The 23,537-nt window shown below is 34.6% G+C and overlaps 1 protein-coding gene across 2 annotated transcripts in view; it reads right to left on the reverse strand.

Moving 5' to 3' along the window:
• Positions 1–16,575: 16,575 nt before the first annotated feature.
• The window catches only part of LOC143225921 (protein NipSnap-like), a 56,195-nt gene continuing 49,233 nt past the window's right edge, over positions 16,576–23,537 (reverse strand). The window contains exons 9-10 of one of the 2 annotated variants that reach the window (XM_076456172.1): positions 22,476–22,571; positions 17,594–17,750 (exon numbers count right to left, since the gene is read on the reverse strand). In XM_076456172.1, coding sequence (XP_076312287.1) covers positions 22,507–22,571 — 65 coding nt within the window. In that variant the 3' untranslated portion in view covers positions 17,594–17,750; positions 22,476–22,506. Of the gene's footprint in view, positions 22,572–23,537 lie in introns of both variants that reach the window. The other variant, XM_076456163.1, reaches the window with a different exon arrangement.

The raw sequence follows: 23,537 nt of genomic DNA on the forward strand, positions 1-23,537 counted from the left end.
AGGAAAAGCCGAACCATTTCATCTAGTGTAATAAAGGATCTTTAAACCATTTGCGTAGCTAATAAGAATCTAGATTTTAAAGACAATCAATGAATATCATTATAAGAAAAGCTTGTAACGCGCAAAACATATAAGCCTCATAGAGCAACAATGGTAAAAGGTTGGTACAAATTTAACGATTCTCTAATCATTCAGTGTTTTAAAGATTATAAAAAACTAAAAGTTAGTGTCATTAAATGATGTGTTGAGAAAATTTACGGTGTGCAATTATTTACCTTAATTCGGAGATTAGTTTGGAGAGTCACAGTTTAAACAATAGTTAGACCTTGTCTAACTCGTTGTCTTTACCAATGTGTATCTAATTATGAACGCCCAATGACTCGGATACATATATATATATATATATATACACATCAGTAAAAACACGTGAAACAAGTACTTGTTTTACTTTTCTTCAATTCTATGAGGGTGTTAAAATATTTTTAAAAATATATCTCACCACAATACACCGGATTTACCAGAATATTATATTTATGAATATTAAACTTCGTTTCTGACTAGGTTCCAGATATTCTGAAGCATTTGATGACGGACCATTTAAATTAATTCTAAACTAAGCAGCAGAAGTTATATAACGTTTTAAACAAAGTTTTTGAGAGAAATCATTAATGTTTTAATTTACTGACTGGTTCCCTAAACAAGGAAGGTAATATTTGTTTCCTGTCTCTATTTCGTGTCGACTGTAACATGCTCAAACAACTATTATTCATTATTTTATTACAAGTTACAGCTTTTGTAACAAGAAAAATTATTTTTAGACAGATAAGGAATTCCAATCATCGGTGCGATCATTCTCAAGTTCGTGTTATTTAAATAAACATCCAATAATCTGAAAATGAGTGGTTGATAATGGTTATTACATATGTCTATAATAGTCAGGGTGATTTGGTTGATTATTTATTTATGGCTAAACAGAAAAATAAGTGAACAAATATGAAAATGTAGAATATGGTACAAGAAATATTTGCGTAAGGTAAGGAATGTTTGGTGAAATGACAATCAAAGACACATAAAAATGTGGTTGGTTATTTGTTAATTGTGGAATTGTTTGATTCTATTAATAAGGTTTTCTGGTTTTTCTTTTCTTAATAGTAACTACATGTTTTAGTGTATTTTTTATTACTGTGTTAATGGGCTTGTAAACGGATCTGTTGGTGCTATTTTAACCTGCTTTTTGACTTACATCATATCTCACAAGTATAAAATACTTTGTTTTATACATATTTTATTTTCAATGGGTTCGTTATATAATTTTCTTAACAATAAGTTCATTTTTTCACTTCTAGTTTAAAATGAAGGAGTTATGTTAAGATTATATATATTTTCGCCCATAGGTGGACTCAGCAGATAGCCCGATGTGGCATTGCTATAAGAAAAACACACACATACTCTTTTTAAAATATCTGATAAAGGTATTCTAACATACTTAATATATGGGGAGGTAAAAGCGATTAGCTCTTCCTTGTTTTTTGGAACATTGGAGCTTGTTTCTTTGTTTATAAAATGTCTCTTGTCTCCGTTTTTACTTTAATTACTTAATGGTTTTCGTTACTACATTAGTTTGGAACTGATTAGTGTTAGTAAAACATTAAGTACGCAATTTACACGAAAATCCGGCTTGTTAAGATTAATAGTTGGATTCGTATTCGTTTCCTGGAGGACAGATGAGGGAAATTGTCTCTTCCACAGGAAATATATAGCAGTTATTTCAGCACATGTTTGAGCAGTTATTCATCATGGTGGAAAACTACTCTTCATATCCTCCAGGGAAACACCAATGGCGCCTCCTACAGGCATCACATGGAGATGATAGTTCAGCCACATGCGAGGGCAAGGTTTGGTAACAACTGCTGTGTTCCAGGATGATAGTGCCACTGCCAACAGCACGTGTATCGTACAGGATTATCTCGGCTAGGAGTGTATTACAAAATTGATATGGTCAGCAAAATTTCCAGAATGTAATCCAATTGAGAACTGCTTGGCTGAAATGAGCCGGAAAATTGCTAATCACGACACTAAAACAGCTACTGTAGCTGAGTTTTATGAATTGATATAAAACTACAGATGCTGTTTATGATAATTTTATATTTCGTCGTTGTATATGTTTTGGTAAGACTTTGTTGTGATAGGTAAAATGTTGAATTACACATCTTTCTAAAGATTTCTGATAAAGTTATTTGCTGTTCTAATAAATCGTTCATGATGTCCATAGATTTTGCTTAATTTTACAAATTATATATATATAGACGTTTAGTGTATCGTGCGTTTCTCAGTTCGGCGGTAATAACTGTATTTGTATTCCATCTTAACAACAATGATTTTAAACGTTGCAAAATATGCAAATATTTTAACCAAGACTGTATTCGGAAGTGACTATGGTATATTCTATACGATGTAAGAAAAGAGTGACCAAAGTACCCAATAATGGACTTCCAGTGACAAGTCCACGTAACTGAAGGAGCTAAGAGTATCTGTATTGAAAGCAAGTAAATGTAGCTGGTCGTAACACTTCTATTAGGTGTTCCTGTTTTGTGATGGTTCTCTTTTTGCAGTCTTGTGAAATTGTTTCCGTAGTAAGTTACATTGCATCATGACAAGGAATTTGAGGGACTAAGTTTACAACATCGAAGCTAGTTATCACATTACTGTTGTAACGGATTTACCGTTATTAGTTTGTGTTAATACCTAAATTTGCTTCAATATAGTTTTCGTTTTTGCATATACGTATATCGCTGCCTTGTATTGCGCAAGTCACGCCTGTTCTCTAAATTTATAGAAGATTCTCAAATTTACGAATCAACAATAGGTGTGTTTGTAATATTGACGAGTGACACTATTGTTGCCAAGTGAAATTTCGAGAATGTTTCCTAAAAAAGTATATAAAACCGACGCGCCGCTAAATAGAAGAAGAAGAATATTATTGGACAGCTACAGTCAGAGTGCTAAAGGCGGCGTAATTATAATTGTGATCAGTGCCTCTTAATCGAGAAACAACATAATTTGACCCGAAACGTTTAAAGATTTCGAGCATTAGAAACCGTTAAACTTCAGTGAATTCCTTCGGACGTTAAATATCTTTGTTGAAAGGAGTTAGCTTGCACCAACTGTAAGGCTGGCCAAGAAAAGACATTGTTAGCTAAGACGAAATGTAACAAAATCAACTCAGAATTAATTTGCTCGTCGTGGACTTGGAACGTAGATAAAATACACTGCTAGCCAAAATCATAAGGCCAATGAACATAAAGAAAAAAATATGCATTTTGCGTTGTTAGACTCAACCACTTATTTCAGTAGAGGTTCGAAAGATGACAATAAGAAAAGGGGAAAAAAAAAAATTAGCATTTAATAGGGAAAATGTAAACACTATGAAATTAGCCTAAATTCTAGCTGGTCAAAAGTTTAGGACCATACTGAAACGAAACGTTAATCAGTAAACACGTAACGAAATTTAGTCATTTGTGTTCAAGCACTAGCGTTGTCAACATCTCCCACTGACATCTCCTGTGTTACATTGGATAAAAACATGGTAAAGGCTAAAAAATTGACAGAGTTTGACGTGGCAGAATTGTCGAGCACGTAAAATATTTTCTCAACCCAAACGAGCCGTTTTTGCATATATATTTCTCTACAAGTGGGTTTTCTCGACATTACTGATTATTATTTCATTACGGCGATTGTATGAGAAGTGTAAGTCTTTGTGTTTTTCTCAGTGTATTTGTACTTACCTGTTACCATTATGTCTGAACTAGCATATCGTACACCACTATTAACAATACAAGCTCACACGATCGTTAAGAAACTAAGAAATTTAAACCAAAGAATTATCAATAGAAGAAATGACATCTATTTCATTCAACAATGTAGAAAAGAACAACTAACCCCTAATTTTGTAAAGGTAAAACGTTCAAAAAATTTTAATAAATACACAAACATTATCCAAAATTTACATAAAAATTACTTAAAGCCATGTTGAACACAAAATACAAAGAACTACATGACTTACAAAAACAAAAAAATGAACCTAGACCATCAACTGGCATGCTGCATTAAACCAGAGATTTACGGACTTATACAACGAAACATAAACCAAATCAATACTAAGAACGACAGAGACAAAAAGATCTGCCACAACACAAAACTAGAAAAACTAAGATGCAAACAACAGAAAAGACACCAACACGACAAACCGTTGACTAACCTCATAATTAACAGATCCAACCGACAATTAAACACAGACGAGATACATCTACTTAACAAAGGACTCAACTTCGCAATAGCACCTAGGTACATTCCAGCCATAGAAATCAAAACATGTTTAGAAGATCTAGCCAGGAGACTTGTAATACTTTCTACAGAAAAAAAACAAGAAAACAACCAAAAACAACCAACAGAAAGAAGACAACTTAGATAATTTTATTGACATCCAACAGCCAAACGTCTCAGGTAAAATTAAAAATTTATATTTTCCAGAAACACCTAAAAACAACATAAACGATTTCTTCAAAGAATTTTCTCACAAAACCATCAACATAATTTCACAAAACAGAAAGCTAAAAAACAATCTTACAAAAAGATACATTAATTCCATTAAAAACCTAAAACAAGACAAAAACATAAAAATTCTAAAAGCAGATAAAGGTAACGCTATAGTCATAATGAACACGAATGAATACATCCAAAAAATGAAGAACATCCTATCAGACACGAACAAATTTAAACCAATACACACAAATCCAACAAAGACACACAAGACGCAACTAAACAAATTACTACTAAAAATGAAAAAAGCCAACACAATTTCACAAACACTTTATTCCTACCTACGTAAAACCGACTCACGCACACCACAATTATACGGCATCCCCAAACCTCATAAACCAATTGTCCATCACGACCAATAATGTCCACATATGAATCGTTTAATTACAATCTTGGTAAATACCTAGCATGGGCATTCTCCAAATATGTAACATCAGCCAGCTCATTCATCAAAGACTCTTTTAATTTCAAGTCTAATCTAAATCAACTTAATCATAAAACCTTAATGGCCAGTTTCGATGTTATATCCCTCTTCACAGATGTTTCAACCACTGAAGCCTGCAAGATAGCCTTAGAACTCTATATCCGAGACCCTAACCCAACTATAGACATTCCCAGCAACCAATTAGCAACCCTCATAGAATTCACTACGATAAAGACAAACTTCATGTTCAACAACCACAACTATATACAAATAAATGGTCTAAGCATGGGCAACCCAGTATCACCAGTTCTAGCCAATATTTTTATGACAAGTTGAAACACAAGCAATTAACACAGCATTACATTCACCACTATACTGGTACAGTATTCAGATCTACAGAACACATAATGTGATTGAAAAAATTAAGTAACACTATACATCCCAACATTGACTTCACATGTGAACAGGAAAAAAGCAATCAAATATCATTTCTTAACCTCAAAATTACAAGAACCGACACTCAATTCAAAACAGAAATCCACCGAAAAATCAAACATACTGGACCATACATTCCTTGGGACTCAGCACATGAAACAAAACAAAAACTCAACATACTAAAAAACTAAATAAATACAGCCATAAAACTACGCTCACCAGAAAAAATTAACGATGAATTAGACAAAATAAAACAATGCTTCATCAACATCAATAAGTTTTCTCCACAAACCGTAGAAAACATTATATGCACACACCTAGACAGAAAGCAAAATCAACCAACAAAAGTAAATATATCTCACAAATCAAAAAAATCACGAAACCATATACTGCTGCATACCATATATTCCCAACATCAGCAGACAAATAACCAACATTTGGCAAAAACTAGTAACAAAATATGACATCCCAATTAATACCAAATTTATTTAAAAACCAGGCACAAAACTTAGGTCTATACTATGTAAAAACTACACTGACAAACACCACACCAACATTATTTATAAAGTACAATGTGATAACTGCCACGACTTCTATATTGGAGAAACAAGTAGAAAAATGGAAACCAGATTCAAAGAACATAAAAAGTCACCTTCACACGTTTTCGAACACTGCAAGTCAAATAAACACAACATAACCATAGAAAACACTCAACTACTAAATAAACAAACAAACATAAACAAACGCAAAATTAAAGAAGCCTTACTTATACAACAACTTAAACTCAAAATAAAACAATATAAAGGGACGCCTTTATACCTATATTAAATATAATAAAATAAACTTATATGTTCAAAAATCTAACACCGCCCTCTACATTCCGACACTCAGTTACACAACCCCTTCCAAACATGTGGTCAGCTTCCGATCAGTTACATCTTTCTTTCTTTGTGAACCTGACGATGACCGAAGAAGGTCGAAACGTTGTTCGCTCTTCTACATAAAATATTTTCTCAACCCAAAAGAGCCGTTTTTGCATATATAAGATACAGATTTTCGAGGTGTCACACTCTCTAGGATTAAAATGTTAGAGGTGTTTTGTTTTAAGTGTGTGTCACGTTTACAGTATTCACATTTTATTATTCATCTTAAAAGACTCAGATACTCTACAGCCTAAAATTCTTGTTTACTTACTGTTTTTCTCATTATTATACATTGTACCTGAATCGACCCATCGTAGTGACAACATCCTCGTTACGATCCGAAATAAACATAAAATATTACAAAACTAAAAAAAAGATTTAGTATTAAACATGTGTGCAGAAAACACCATAACATTATAATATCCACTTGGTAACTAAATTTCTACAAATGTTTAATAATAGAAGGTGTAAAATGAAAAATTTTGCATTTGCAAACATGCAATGAAAAAAATATATAATACTCAAAGTTACTGTTATTTTCATTTGCTATAGTCTGTTTTATCAGTACTTTCACCTTATGCAGAAGATTTCTATCAATATTAGAAGTAATATTTATATCGTAGAGTAAAAACAACTTTGAAACTTTTTTTTAAGATAGATTTCAAGAAGTTTATAAGTTAATGACTGAGCTTATAATTTAAACACTTGGTTCAGAAGTTTAAAGGTGTCATATAAGGTCATAAAGATTGGTTCTCAAACTTAGAGAATTTACACAAACTGAGATACAACAATCAAAAGTTTAGACCTGTTAACTCACGAATGATTGATTGATTGATTTAGTGTTTTATGGCACAAAGCAGCGAGGCTAACTGCGCCAGACATTCGGTAAAAATGTATAAAAAATAAATAAATAAATGTAGTAATAGACATAAATGGAAATGAAGGTAAAACAAAAAGTATAAAACCAATGTTGACACCTAGTCTACAATGTTAAGATAGAAGGCAAAGTATAAGAAGTTGTAAGGTATTTACTCTAGCAAAAGGTAATGATCATAACCTGCCAGGAAGACTAACAGGTAAGTTCAAGAACCACCGTCAGTCACCTGAAATTGGTCTTTCCAGTCCTGGTGTCGAGTTATTTAATGTTCTGGCCATTGTTCAATGTCAAATTGAATGAGAGAGATTAAAACTGTAAAAAAGGAACCACAATTAAAAAGGTGTAATGAATAAATATGCAACACTTAAATGAGATTAAAAAGATTAATGGCCATTAAAAAATTAAAAACATTATCAAGGTGGACAGAGTCACCATCACCAATAACTCTGTCCAATGTTACAGACTGACCCTGGGAAAAAATATGTTTAAAATATTGCCGTCGTTGAGAATTGTAATGATGGCAAGAAAGTAAAACGTGGCTGATAGTGATTTGAGTGTTACACAAACTACACATTGGTGCATCAGTTCCAGATAAAAGAAAATGATGAGTTAAAAAACTGTGACCAATGCGTAGCCTAGTGAGAACAACTTCCTCCTTCCGAACTTTACGGAAGTTAGATGGCCAAGTCCAATTTTGGGTTTGATTTGAAAAAGTTTGTTGTCGCGTTGCTCACTCCAAGTGGACTGCCAGCTGGCACGGAGCCGAGCCTTGAAGACAACACCATAGTCCATGTACGGAATAGGCATAGGAGTGATGGTGCTGAAGCAGACATATTTAGCTGCCATGTCTGCAAGCTCGTTCCTGCGAATACCAACATGGCCTGGTATCCAGAAAAACTGGATTGAAGTAGCTGCTAATGAGAAATGAGCCAGTCGGTTTCGAATATCAGCGAGAATAGGATGTGAGCTAACGTGTAGCGATTCCAAGGCAAGTATGGAACTAAGCGAATCAGTATAAATAGTGCAGTTGGAGTACTGCTCAGCTGCAATATGATCCAGGGCAAGAGATATGGCATACAGTTCAGCAGTGAACACAGAAGCTGTAGAAGGGATTCTGCGCGCAACTACTGACCCATAGCAAACCATAGCAGAGCCCACTGAATTACCTGATTTGGAACCATCTGTATAAATGGGAACTGAATGATTGTTTAAAAGATATTCATTGAATAAAAGACGGTACTTCCAATCTGGAGTATCTACCTTTTTTAGGTGACTGAAAGAAAGGTCACATTTGGGGGCTGTAATAAGCCATGGTGGGATGGGCCGACCTGTGGAATCTGCAATGTTATCCAAGGACAGACCCAATTCATCCAATTGCGCCCTGATGCAAAGGCCAAACGGAGAAATGACAGATCGTCTGTTCTGAAAACGTACTGCCCACCGAGGAAGGAAAACACATTTCCAGGTGGGATGCTTTGGTAAGGAATGAAGTTTCGAAGTATATTGTAAAGATAGTTGCAAACGGCGAAGGTGTAGAGAAGGTTCATGAGATTCAATGTATATACTTTGAACTGGAGAGGTATGGAAAGCCCCAGTGCAGAGTCGAAGTCCTTGGTGATGAATGGGGTCCAGCATCTTTAAGGCCGAGGGTCTGGCAGAGCCATAGACCATTGATCCATAATCGAGTTTCGATCTAATAAGAGCACGATGTACGTTTAACATTGAACAGCGATCTGCCCCCCAACTGGTAGAAGAGAGAACACGGAGGATGTTCAGTGCTCTTGTGCATTTGACCCGAAGCTGCTTTACGATCAAAGATAAGCCCCAAGAACTTGGTCTCCGGGACCACTGGCAGCAAAACTTCACCGATATGAAGTTCAGGATCAGGGTGAATACCCCGTCGACGGCAAAAGTGCATGCATACAGTTTTGGGAGAGAGAGAAATTAAAGCCGTTCGCCAGAGTCCACTTCCATACACAATTGAGGGCGGTTTGTAGTTGCCGCTCAATATATCTCATGTTTGACGACTGACATGAGATGTGAAAGTCGTCGACATTCAGCCCATTCGCAACAGTGAGAGGGAGTTGTTCAGTGATGGCATTTATCTTTATACTGAAGAGTGTAACACTCAATACACAGCCTTGAGGGACTCCAAGTTCCTGTACAAAAGACCGGGAAAGTGTCGAACCCACACGACCTTGGAATCTCCTGTCCATTAAAATTTTTTTAATAAACATGGGTAGATGGCCACGTAACCCATATGTATGGAGGTCTCGCAAAACGCCATACTCCATGTTGTGTCGTAAGCCTTCTCTATGTCAAAGAATATTGATACAAGATGTTGGCAGTTGAGAAAGGCTTTTCTGATAGATGTTTCAAGACGAATTAGGTGGTCTGTGGTGGAGTGATGTCGACGGAACCCACACTGGGTGGGCGAGAGGAGGTTGTTTGATTCAAGGAACCAAACAAGACGAGCAGTAACCATCCTTTCTAATGTCTTACAGAGACAGCTTGTCAAAGCAATTGGACGGTATTTTGAAGGAATTTTGAGATCTTTCCCTGGCTTAGAGAAAGGTAAAATAATAGCCTGGCGCCAGGCATCAGGAAAAACATTCTCCTGCCAGATCCGGTTGAAAACAATCAGAAGGACATCAAGAGAAGCAGGAGATAGATGGTGCAGCATGTCATAATGAATATCATCAGGTCCAACAGATGTACTGGCAGACCAATGAAGGACCATTTTTAGTTCCACCAGGGTAAAGGGACAATTATAGTCAAAGAAACAGTCAGTTCGAGAGGAAAGAGGTGATCACTCTGCCCGAGTCTTGATGGCCAGGAAGGTGGAGGAACAAGCAGAAGTGCTAGATACCCGGCAAAAGCTTTCACCTAGAGTGTTAGCGATGTTCCGAACATCAGTCATCTCCTGACCATCAGAGTAAGATCGAGAGGGGGACAGAATTGTAGTGCCCATTAACCTTTCGAATCCTGTCCCATATGATCTTGGAACTGGTGGTAGAAGATATGCTTGTTGTGAACTTAATCCAAGATTCCTTCTGGCTTTGACGTCTTACCCACTTAGCATGTGCACGGGCCCGTTGGAAAGCAACCCGGTTTGAAAGTGTGGGATATCTACGAAAAGTATCCCAGGCCCACTTTTGAGCCTTCCGTGCTAAGTGGCAAGAAGGATTCCACCACGGACGAGGATATCGTGGAAAACATGTCGAGGTTTTAGGAATACACTGAGCAGCTGCATGTGTAATACAGTCAGTTACCACTGCTACACAGTCGTCTATAGATGACTGATTTACGATGGTAGGATCAAGTTCTGCGAGAGCAGTGAAAGTGGACCAGTCTGCCTGATCCAGCTTCCACCGGGTCACGCGGGTAGGGTGGCATCGACCACGGCTAGTCTCTCTGAAAAGGATCGGAAAATGATCACTGCCTGGTGGATTGCTGTCAACCCTCCATGAAAAATGGGAGAATAATGAAGGGGAGCAAACTGAGAGATCAATAGCGGTAAAGGACTGACTAGGTGCATGAAAGTAAGTGGAAAAACCAGTATTGAAAAGAGAAAGATTGTGATCAGAGAGCATCCGCTCTACAGATTGGCCCCTCCCATCAATAATAGCACTTCCCCAGAGGGGATGATGTCCATTAAAATCCCCTAGGATTAGAAATGGAAATGGCAACTGTTCAACGAGAGCATCAAGATCTGATTGATCATATGTCTCTCTAGGGGACAGGTACAGAGAACAAACAGTGATGGTATGACCCAAGGAAACACGGATGGCTACAGCCTCCAAGGGTGTGTTGAGTGACAAAGACAGGGTGGGCACGTGTTGATCAACCAACACTGCCACCCCTCCATGTACTCGACCATCACACAACCTGTCATTTCTGTACAGAGAAAACTGCCGAATGGAGAGAGTATCAGCAGTTTTGAGAAATGTTTCTTGTAAAGAAAGACAAACAGGATGATAGGAAGCAATCAGCGTTTTGATCTCATCCAGATTAGAACGTAAACCTCGACAGTTCCATTGTATCAAGGTGGCCATTTTTAAGAACGGGTAGGTGAAGTGGCTGGAGAACCCTTCTGTTTACAACCACGTCTTTTTTCTTTACTGTCTTTAGTCGGAGGAGGTCTATCAACCTTCATGGATCCTGCTCTGGGTCGGGTGGGCAGGTTTTTGTTATTGGAAGGGGAATCCAGTGACTGAGGACGCAAACGAATAATTGTTTTGTCTCTTGTGGTGAGAGAAAAAGATGTATCAGAAGAAATGCCTGTATTTGAAACTGAAGGACGTGGATCTTGAGGCTTGTTAGAAGGTATGGGAGGAACAGAGATGGGTGTGGAAGTCGATTCATCAACCTTTTTAACCACGGAGGTCAAAAGGCTTTTCATTTGTTTTGAAAACGATTCTCTTGGAGGCACAGAGAGATCTGTCTGCACTCCCACTGTAGTTGTGGAATGAAATGCAGCAGCATATGTCCGAGATGGAGTTGTGGACAGCAATTTCCGAGCCTCAGGATAACTAATGTTATGTGTCGTTTTCAAACGCTGCACCTCTTTTTCCTCCAACCATTTTGGGCAAGAATGAAAGTAAGAGGGGGTGAAAAACATTGCAGTTTACCCAATGTGGGTTCATGTCACAGTCATAGGCATCGTGGTCCTTGCCTCCAAAACGAGCACATGTCAGGGAACCACGACAAGATGTCTTTGAGTGGCCGAATCTCTGACATTGGAAACATCGAAGAGGGTTTGGTATGTATGGCCGAACCCTGCAAATGAGATAACCTGCCTTGATGGTGGCAGGTGCACGTGGTGAAGTAAATGTTAAAACGAGTGTATTTGTTGGCAGTGTAACTCCATCTTTGCGAGTGGAGATGCGCCTCACTGCAGAAACTCCTTGAGTGGAGAGACCAGCGAGAATCTCTGACTCGGGAACGTTCTTCAAATCCCTTTCAACAATAACCCCTCGTGAAGAAGTATATCCCCAATTGCCTTTGAATTCAAGAGGAGTTCACTGTGTTGGAATGTGGATGTTTCAACCAATATGTCACCAGATCGAAGTTTCTTTACTGACTTTGGAGAGCCAGCAAGTCCCTCTAGTCCCTTTTGAATAAAAAAAGGGGACATTTGCCCTAAAGGTTTTTCCGAAAGAGAATGTAATATAAGAAAATGAGGTACGTGTGTTACTGATGTTGAAGATTGCTGTTCTGAGTATTCAAGACGTGGTCGCTTACCCATTGACTGTTTTTTTACAATTTTATTTAAATTTTTTGGAGGATCCATAGGAAAAAGAAAAAATTTCGGTACCCACTGACCCCACCCACCATGGAGCCCTACAAGGGGACGCACTACAAAGTCATGCAAGGACAATGCAGCAACGCCACGGTTTCGTGAGCACTATACCCAAACACCAGCATCAGGCACAATGTCCACAACACCCGTTGAGAACTTCCAACACTGGTACTTGGTTGACTCTAGCCCAAGTGGACCAGCCGATTGACCCAAGGGGGGAGCCACCCAAAGGCCGCCCGTCTGCAGGAATTCGAGGCCAAAGTGGTGTGTTAGGGTTGGACCCCTCAACCACCAGGATCCTCTCCTCCCCTTCACGGGTCGCCACGCACGGCAAACATGTGGGTGTATGTTTAGATCCCAGAGAAGGTAACCAGATAGAACAGAACCTTCCCTGGGAGGTCCCCTCACCACGTACAGGAATCCACACCGAGGGGAACTCACGAATGACACAGATTTTAGTGTGACCATACTAATTTAGTTTATGTAATCAAGTAGTGTTTTAATAAATCTGCAATGGTGATAAAGATTAGTTGTTAAGAATGAAATAGAACAACGCTGTAAATATATTCTTTGGGGTCAACTAAATTTCACTTTTTAACTAATAAAATAAACGAAAGTCCAGGTATGCATTATACAAAGAGTGTAAAACTAATCTATATTCACATTAGTGCTTACGTTATCAATACCACAGAAAACTACGAAATTTGTTTTTTTTTTTAATGCTGTATGGTGTTAATTTATTTTATGCGTTAATTAAACAAAATCAAACAGCACTCCGATAAGAAGCCTCTGCTGTTTTGGAATGAATTCTCAATGTTATTTTTTCCTTCTTTTCTGCCAACAATATTATACATTTCTCAATCAGTTCAGTGGCACAACGATACGTCTGCGGACTTACACCGCTAAAAACCTGGTTTCGATATCAGTGGTGGGCAGAGCATAGATAGCCCATTGTATAGCTTTGTGCTTAACTACAAACAAACAATTACACGATTTCAAACAAAATTGTTACCACTAAATGGCTATTTTTGAAATACAATCCCTTACAATTCTATGTATTATCGTAATAACACTAGGGTTAACTCACTGAGATATTTACTGAAGTATCAAATTATAACTAATACGACTTGGAATAATCTGGTGATTAGGACGCTCAACTTACAATCTACGGCTCGCGGGTTCGAAACCTCATTTCACTGAACATGCTCACTTCTTCAGTCGCGGGAGGGCCCAGCATGGCCAAGCGTGTTAAGGCGTTCGACTAGTAATCCGAGGGTCGCGGGTTCGAATCCCGGTCGCACCAAACATGCTCGCCCTTTCGGCCGTGGGGGCGTTATAATGTGACAGTCAATCCCACTATTCGTTGGTAAAAGAGTAGCCCAAGAGTTGGTGGTGGGTGGTGATGACTAGCTGCCTTCCCTCTAGACTTACACTGCTAAATTAGGACTAGCGCAGATAGCTCTCGAGTAGCTTTACGCGAAATTCAAAACAAACAAACAAACAGACGCGGGGCTATATAATGTGACAATCAATCCCACTATTCGTTGATACAAGATTCGGCAGTGACTATTGTTGACTAACTGCTTTCTATCTAGTCTCTTTGCTATATTAGAGACAACTAGCGCAGATAGCCCTTGTGTAGTTTTGCTCGAATTTCTAAACAAAGTGCACTTTTAAAGAATTTCTCATGCCTTGAAAAGCTGCTTTTGTTTTATGTAATTAGTATTTGTAACTTCTGATACTTCTGCAATAAAAGATACAATGATTGATATGCCGAGAAATCTGACATGCTTACCTTCAAGTATTAAACAGAATCTGATTGTGGAGTCGAGGCGACGTTCTTTGAGAGAATGAATGGCTTGATATCAACCTCAAAGTATAAAGTACAGACAAAGATAAGGTGCTGACTTATCGGATGTTTCAAACCGAAACTCGGTTAATTTCACCTATAGTGCTTTAAGAAACTTATTTGATGGAAACAGTTATCATGAGATTCACATAAACAAAACTAAGGTTATGTATGATTGGGTTGAGGTACCTGATGTAAAGTTCTACAGCTATACTGCAGGTGTCTCTGGAAGAATTACAATGAGTAAAAAGAATACACTGAAGCTAGCCATTAAAGTTGTATGATATAGTTGACCAAGTACAGTTCTAAACTTAATTTGATTAAAAAAAAGGCTTTACAAATGTTATATATGTGGAAAAATATGTGGAAAAGGCTTTCTTATGGCCTAAGTATATTTTATGAATAGCTATGTGCAAATCATACAGCTTACAGTTCCAATAAAAGTTCTTTGACTGTTTTTCCGTGGGTTACTTCCATTTTCAAGCCATTTAATTTTCTTTACTACTGCCACAGTATGACTGGTAGTTGGTCATGTAGTGGAATATTTTTATCATATTACAATCACTTTTAATTAATTTACTGATACTTCACTAGTACAGTTTAATACTACAAATATTCCCTTTTCTTAATGTTAAAATTTCATATCTTGCATGCTTGTGAAACATTAGCAGATACCTTTGCACATGTATGGCAGCAGCTGATGCTGCCATGGCACTGAAGGATGGAAGTTGTCTGCTACCAATAAGCATGTTGCTAAAAAATGTTACATGACATTATAACTTCAAGGACTACACAGCAGAGAATGTGTTGCTAAAAGTCATACTTCCACTAAATATTCCCAGAGGATGAGTTGTTAAGGGTGAGGTAACATCATAATTTCACACAGTGGAACCAGAGGACATGTTGCTAAGGATAGCATATTGCTATATAAAGATATTATTAACGTCTATATTTTATAAATAAAGCTGATGTTTTTAATTGATTACATTTTTTACGTATTGTGTATAACACTAAATTTGTCTTTTACAAAACATTACATTTTATACGTTACTTTATAGTTTCATATACATAAGTTTAACAAAGTCAGACACAATATAAATAGTACCACAATTTCAATTAAGGTGTTTCATTTGTGTAAACAAATGCTGAATTTATCACAAGAATCTTAAATTTTATGCTTTGTCTGTTACAATTACTGTTCAAAAGTAACAATGATGTTTATTGTAAATATAAAAAGTGAGAATCCTTTCACCAGTAGAGATGGTATGTACAATCAAAACGTTCTACTTCTCAGAATGTGATGGCCTTTAAATTTCAGTTGCCAAATGTGTTCTGTAACAAGATGATTTGTAAAACATAAAAGTAAAGGTTTTGTTTTTGATTTGCCAATTATGGCAATAAACTAATTATAGGGAATTACACTCTTCATCCATAATTATGAGCAAGGATTCTCATTAAGGTGAAGTACATTTTGTTTGACGTAAAAGGTAATCTGCATTAACATAAATATTCAAATATGTAAATTTCATAATACTAGTTACTTTCATAGAATATACAGTGATAGTACATAGTCTTTCAAAGATTGGAAAAATACTGCATGTCTTACAAATAAATTGGTCTGACAATCGTTTCAAAAAACCAGTTTCACAAACATTAAAACTCCTATACGCTTGAACGTTTTTTTCAAATACAGGAAGTAATAATTATTAAATTTTACTAATATTATTTAATATGTAAAGAAATACCTCATACCAATTTCTTTCTGGTATGATGGTCAGAAGTTATCAGTAATACAACAACTAAAGAATTTTTAGTACTGATCTGAATGGCATGATGCATAAACTAAACTACCAAGCCAAAGACTCTACACAAGGTTCAAGCATGACTATTCCTAATTCAGCACTGCTGGTCAGATTGATGGCAAGCAATCAGCAGTAGCTGACAGCTATTACAAAACTACTGAAAATAAATAGGTGGTTTAGTTGTCACAATTATGATGCCCTTGTAGCTAAAAGTGATACATATTTAACATTATATCAGAACTTGAGCCTTAACTTATCCAATTCACATCACTATAACTATCAAGTGATGCCCAGCCTGTTAGAAAATCACATGAACATTAGTACCTGGAATATGCATTCAGCACATGTAGCGAGGGTTCAGATATTCTATAAAATAGTTTCACCAAAAGGCAAAACAATTTATTTTCACAAATAAAAATACAATGCCAAATAACATTCCAAAATACACTGTATCACAATAAAAAATTCTACTAACTTATCTAAAACATGAGATCCAGAAAAACACAAAATATATTCTACTAGAAATTATTTTTCTAAGATATTCTAATCCCTCATGCTGATATTTGAGTTTATTGTTTTATTGTTCTTGTGCAAGTTCCTGATTACTTTGATTGAAAAACAACGAAAATTATTGATAATGATATGCATTTGACCTGCAAGACTAAATAAATATAACACCTTCTAAACCATGCAGCATAAATATACTAGTTACTACTACTGGAAATTTAGCATCTCCTTTGAGCAGACTTGTAACTTCTTGGTTAAAACTACAAATATAAGTTTCCTATTTTACACAAAGTTTCTTCTGTTTAGGACATACAACTCCTTTTAAAAGAAATGAAAGCAAATGTTAACAGGCTATCTGTTATAGTGAGGAAAAAAAACTTAAATAAGTTTCAATTAGTACAAATCATATCAATTTTTTTTTTAAAAACTCTATAAACATTTTCTACTAAAGAGCTAATTTAAAGTAGAACGTCAAAACTCACAAAATCATCCAATAATATGGAATATTTACCACATGAATACATGGACATAAACTAAGCACTTTTTTTATTCTAAAATGTATAAATCACATGTTTAATTGAAACAAACACTTTAAAATAATGACCATTTTAGAAATCACTACAATCAAGATTTTCTGAAAACACTTGAAATTTGAGAGCAAAAACAAAACTTAAAAAGTATTTATTCTCAATAGCTAGGTTAATCTAGTATATGATTGAACCAGTATGTTCATGAATATAACAAATGTTAAATATAAGTCACATGTAAAAAAATAAATACAAATGTTCATTTAATAACCTTGTGACATGTTTTGGAGATTCTTTTGCATGAAGATTACCTCAATAAGTTTGTTTATAGAAACTCTACTAAGACTATTTTTCATTTCCCTAAATTTGAGCAGCTGATCAAAAAGTAGGAATCCAGGTGGCAGCACCCACCACCAACTCATCAGATTGAACATTACATTCTAACACCTCAAGACTGAAAGGACACACATGTTCAGTGCATGGTTTTGATTCTGCAACCCTCAAACTGCAAGAAGTAAATAAAGTAAGAAAATAAACCTTTCAAGGATTAACTGAAGGATAAATTTAATCACCAATCATTTTCAATGATTATTACATTTATGTCTATTCACCTGAAAGTGAGATTTAAAATAAAATTACCAGCAAAATATTTAACCTTCTTTCCTCTTACATTTTTTTTTCATGAAAAACAGATTTTGTACAAGACCTTAAAAAATGTGCATTTCCAATTTGATATAAAAAGGGGGATAAGCACATGGTACATAGATACTGTATATTTTATTTTTCAATTTAATAGATGAATGTAACTAAACTTCAGAATACCTTAAGCTTGCTTTGCTACAGAACCTCAGTAAAGCTAGTAAACTTTGATTTAATTACTCAAGGGGCTGAATGACACACCAAGTCACAACTGATGCCTGTTAGGAAGGAATAATGTACATAAAACAGATTATAGATAACAAAAATTACCATTTCTAATGATAAACTGAGTGACATCTTAAGAGCTTAACATCCCCTTAATGACTTGAGAATAGTCCTCAGACACGCACATAAGATGAGACACAACACACACAAACTAATGTTTTCTTTGTGTTATACAGTTCTTTAAGTTAGATTCTCTGTTACAAAGATTGTGTAGATTTTAGCTGATGTACAGAATTGTAAGCTTTCAAATAAGATACTCCGAGAAATAATTTAATGCATTTAGGGATATTCAGATCACTTATTTTGCATTCGTTTAAATGTAAACCTGAGCTGATGTGAGAAAGTTAATCTAGATCACTCTCTCTACCTCCAATTTTCATCAAGCACTTGTAAACACTTGCTAGTGTTTAACTGTTAAGTTTGAATTGTCTTTGAGTAAAGAGTTACTTTATAGAAGTTAATGTTTGGTGTTTTTATGTCAAACTCTGATAGAGTCAGACCATTTTCCAGTTTACTTCAAACTTTTAATTAGCTTGCAGCTTTCTATCAGTTTGCTTTGAAAGAAACCAACTGATCTGAGATTACCAGAAAATAGGTAGAAAGAATAAAATATGGTGCCATAAACATGTCTCAAATCTGGATTATTGAGGTTACAACATAATGCCCTAACTACTAGACAATCCCAGACTGTATTCCAGCTAATGGAGCTCAGAACTCTGTAGCAGAGTGAATTCTCCAATCTTGGCATGAAACAAGGACAGGAGGCCATCAAATTGTCTCATGCTAACATATGACAGTTATTCTACTGACTGTTTAAAAGTTGAGAAATTAAGAGCAGATGTCACCACTGCTTATAAAAAAAATTGACCTAGATAATATAAACTATAGCATGGAATTGTTGGTTCTTTTCTAAAGATAGTAGGTCTTGATATTGCAAGTCCTCCCTTAAAAACAGTAAAATCATTTTACTATGGGCATTTACATTTAGCCAAAGTGGTTTGGGTATGAACTGATATACTTGGTAACAACAGTATAAATGTTAATCATAGCTGAAAAAATTTGGTTCAGTTGAATTATTTGGGTTTTACATGTTTAGTAATCTTATAAGACCTACCAAGTTTCAATGCACAAGTAGTAGCATGTTACAACATCATTCCTAAACAATATTCAGTTTAAGGAAGTAGATGATTACCTTGAATGACAGTGAGAAACCTACAACCAGTCTATCAACAGCTAATAATTTCTGTGCAGATTGGAGATAAAAATAAGCATTTATATATATATATATATATATATATGTGTGTGTGTGTGTGTGTGTGTGTGTGTGTTGCACAAGTGTATGAAGTTTTAAACAGTCATTCATGAGTACTGTATACAAAAAATGAATTACTGAAAACACAACTCTTAGGTAGCATCTGAATGAAAATAAAAGATATGACCTGAACATTAAGAGTTTAATGTGTGAAGTTAACTTGATCACTGTCCAAAGGAAAATTATTTGAAATAAACACTGATCTGTTGTTTCCATTAATACATGAGTGAGTGTTTCAGTTTTGACTATGAAATATTTGGCAGGCACTGAATATTATGAGAAAGAGATCATAGTAACAGCAATATCCTTACTTTGCTTGGAGAAAAACAGTTTGATTTGCTGTTTTGAAAGCTTTATCTGAGAACATTTTAACTGGATTCAAGGGAAATTATCTTTAGAATGCAAAACTCAGTAACAATAGCTAACATCATATAAAATCAAGTTTGGTTTATTTAACATTTTATTTGGTTATGGCTGAATGTTTCAAATCATACAGCTTAGAATCTTTGAAAGATATGTATTTTTGAATTTCTTAATATTACTTCAGTACAAGATGTAGTAATAACATATGAAAGTGAAAAATGTGCTTGTATAACCAAACTGAAAAAGTAACACCACAATAATGTGGTTCTATAGCTGCTAGACCTTGTTAAAGTTGTATCTGAAAGAAGCCAAAAAAGAAACATGTTGGTATTAATGACTTTCGACTAGGAAACCTAATTTTGATTACCACTAAAAGGTACTTAATGCTACAGTCCCCTCCACTCATCCATTGACACTTCATTCCTGCCAGAGCTGTGGTTCTATTTATGTAAAACAACCAAATGATAGTGATAGGAGTGTGGTTATACTTCTGAATAACAACTAACCATGTAAAGCATAGCTATACTAAGAACAAATGTGAAATACAGAAATGCTTACGTGGACAATTAGACCTTTTTCTATGATGCAGTTTCTACCAAACAAGACATTTTGCAACTTCTTATCCACTTGTTTTTTTTAAAGTCTAAAATGATATTTTTTAAAACTGAAGCTAAATGTTTTTAGTTCATGCACATCTAGCACAAATGGAATAGTTCAGTCATCAAATTATTTACAATTCACTTCTAATAATTATAACACTTAAAAATTAAATTATTTTAAAAATATAATATCAGTTGTTAAATCACTTTACTTTCCACAAAGCATTTTAATTGTTAACATTTAAAAAAAACTTAAATTAAAAAAGTTGATAACATAGTATGGCTTGTTCTGATTCTAAGTTTAAAAAGTATTTAGGCTTTATCATCCTAAAACAATGTATTATGCATTTTCTGTTGTCTAAACTTCACAAGAATTTCAAGTATAAGTAATGTTTTACTTCAGTATACTAATTAAATAGCATAAAACAACAAAAAAACAGAATAAAAAAACAGATAGCTTTTTGAAATTTTAATATATAATATCTACATATAAATAATTTATTTTCTTCAATTTATTATAAAACTGGAAAAAGTAATAAAAAGACACTAAAACCTTTCTTTAAAAGATTACTAGTTTAGAAAAAAATTTTAATTGCAAAAATAATTTCATTCATTACCTCAGTAGAATCAATATTAACTACCCACACCAAGAACTTGTTCAAGTCTACCAAACTTTGACCATGTAATTATTAATAAGCAAACAATTATATCAATAAGTGTTATCCAGTACATATCATTTCTCTCTTCTATATCTCTTCAATTAATTGTTTTTCACATATATTTACAGTGGTTTACATAACATTAAATACATACTTAAAACTAATGTTTCTGAAATAAATATAATCATATGCTCAAGTAATAAATATTTCACTAAAAAGTGCACATTTTCATAAAAATCAGTTAATACATTTCTAATATTCACAGGTTCATATATTCAGAGATTAATTTTGTAACAAATCTAAATTTTATGAGATATATGTACAAGTGTGTGTACACACATACAAATATCATAATTTCATATAATATTTAATTTACTATATGTATATTAGTTTATTGTTAACAGCTTTTTATTACTTTTCAATTTCTTGAATTTTTTTAATTATTTTACAGGATTTTGATATGTCTGGATATCAGGTTGTTGTAACCAAATGTTAAAAAAAAATGAGTTTTCACTACCTGTAACATCTGAACATTAATGAACAAAAACTAATGAATGATGAAGCTCACTTAGCATTGTGTATTCAGAATCAAATAAGTTGTATTTTACCCCAAAACTAACAAATAAAAACAAAACCTTTTAATGCATTACACACTGAACATGATGCCAACTACAAATGAAAGAAACTCTTGAACAGAGCCAGTTGTGGTCCTTTAAGGGATCAATGCTTTCAAAAGTATATTTAACACATCACCTATTTTGCTTAAAATAAACTTTATACAAGAAAACCATTTTTTATAGTTTTAAGAAAGCTCTTTTTAAACAAATATGGGTGTGTTTGATTTCAATATCAGTTGCATACAAATTAAAAAGTAAATTATTCACATTGAATTACAATAAACACTCCCATTAATGATTTAAATGCAAGCACCATATAAACAAAGTTCATTTTTTAACCTTTCAGTTTGGTTAACATAACTGAGCACAATGGTTTGATTGTTGTACTATTGTCTAACATTTACTTCTGGCATTTTACAAATAGGATTACATCTATATATAATTTTACATGCAAAAGTGGTATTGTACAAAATAACATTTTAGTAAATAGTTTACTTTAGAGAAATAATATCAAAATTCTGTATTTCTTTAAAAGAAGGACCTATTAGTGCACCATGTGGTACATGCATTTTTTAGTTGTGTTTAGAGCATTAAGATTGAGAGTTAAGCCCATACCAATAAGTGGAAAAATCTATGTTGATATTGGTGAATATATCTTTCTGCTTATTGTTTGTTGAAATTAAATATTATTTCAAATAAAATACATTCTTAAGTCTAACCTAAACTGAAAAACAAAAATTAATCACTCAATAATACAGGAAATATTTTATCTGCAATTTCTCAACATCTACAGGATTGGTGAAAAGGAATTTGGAGTGAGCCATCGTGATCTCATTTCTCTGATAAGTGGAACTGAAAAATATGAGAAGTCTAATTAAATAATCTGACATATGTAAAAAATCAAAAATCACAGTAGACAATATGAGGGAAGTAAATGTCTGTTTACAGTCAAAACATACATGTTTCAGCTGTATGACTTCATCAAAACTTATAGTTATAAGAACATCTTATTGAAGTAACATAGAAAACAGACTTTTGGAAATTATGATTTAAATGTATACATTGATAACATATGTAATATTCTTACATCACCAAAAGATGGGTTTCTGTATAAATATTATCCAGTATTTGACAGAAACATACTAGTAATAAAAAAGAAAAGTAAGAAAGAACTGGTGTGTCTGCAAGATGATCCACTCAAAAATAAAGAAAAAAAAAACACCAATAGATATTGCTTAGTACTTAGAATATTCAAATACTAAGACTGAATTCATTCCACAAACTACAATTAACAGGAATGCACGAGCCCTTCAAATTCCTCTAAAACGTCAGTCATACCTCAAAAGGCAGAAAAGACTTGGGAAGTTTTTAGTGATTGTAAAGCTACAGTAACACAACCATGTAGCCAGAAAATGCATAATTCAGCCTAAAGTATTTCCCTGCTACATGAAACAGCTGCTAACAGTTAATGTAATCATGGGAGTTCCAGAAGATTAAAGATCAAGATCAGAAACTATCCAACAGTGATACCTATACATACCCTGTTGCCTAATGAAGGCTCTGATTGAAGGGTCAAAAGTTCACAAATAAAAGAAAAATATTTTAACAAAGAAAAGTCCATGTATAAATGTACATACTGATTTACTTACATTACGAGTCTTATAAAACAATGACCTACACGGTGTTCTTGACCAAATGAACATTTACAATGAATACAGAGATGGCTTAGTTTGCTAAATACATCCTTAAAAATGGCAATCAATCCCAAGCATGTTCGATGAATTCACTATGCAATGTGCCAGAGCTTACAATCTTATG

The sequence above is a fragment of the Tachypleus tridentatus genome, chromosome 1, assembly GCF_004210375.1.
Source record: "Tachypleus tridentatus isolate NWPU-2018 chromosome 1, ASM421037v1, whole genome shotgun sequence".
Classification (NCBI taxonomy): domain Eukaryota; kingdom Metazoa; phylum Arthropoda; class Merostomata; order Xiphosura; family Limulidae; genus Tachypleus; species Tachypleus tridentatus.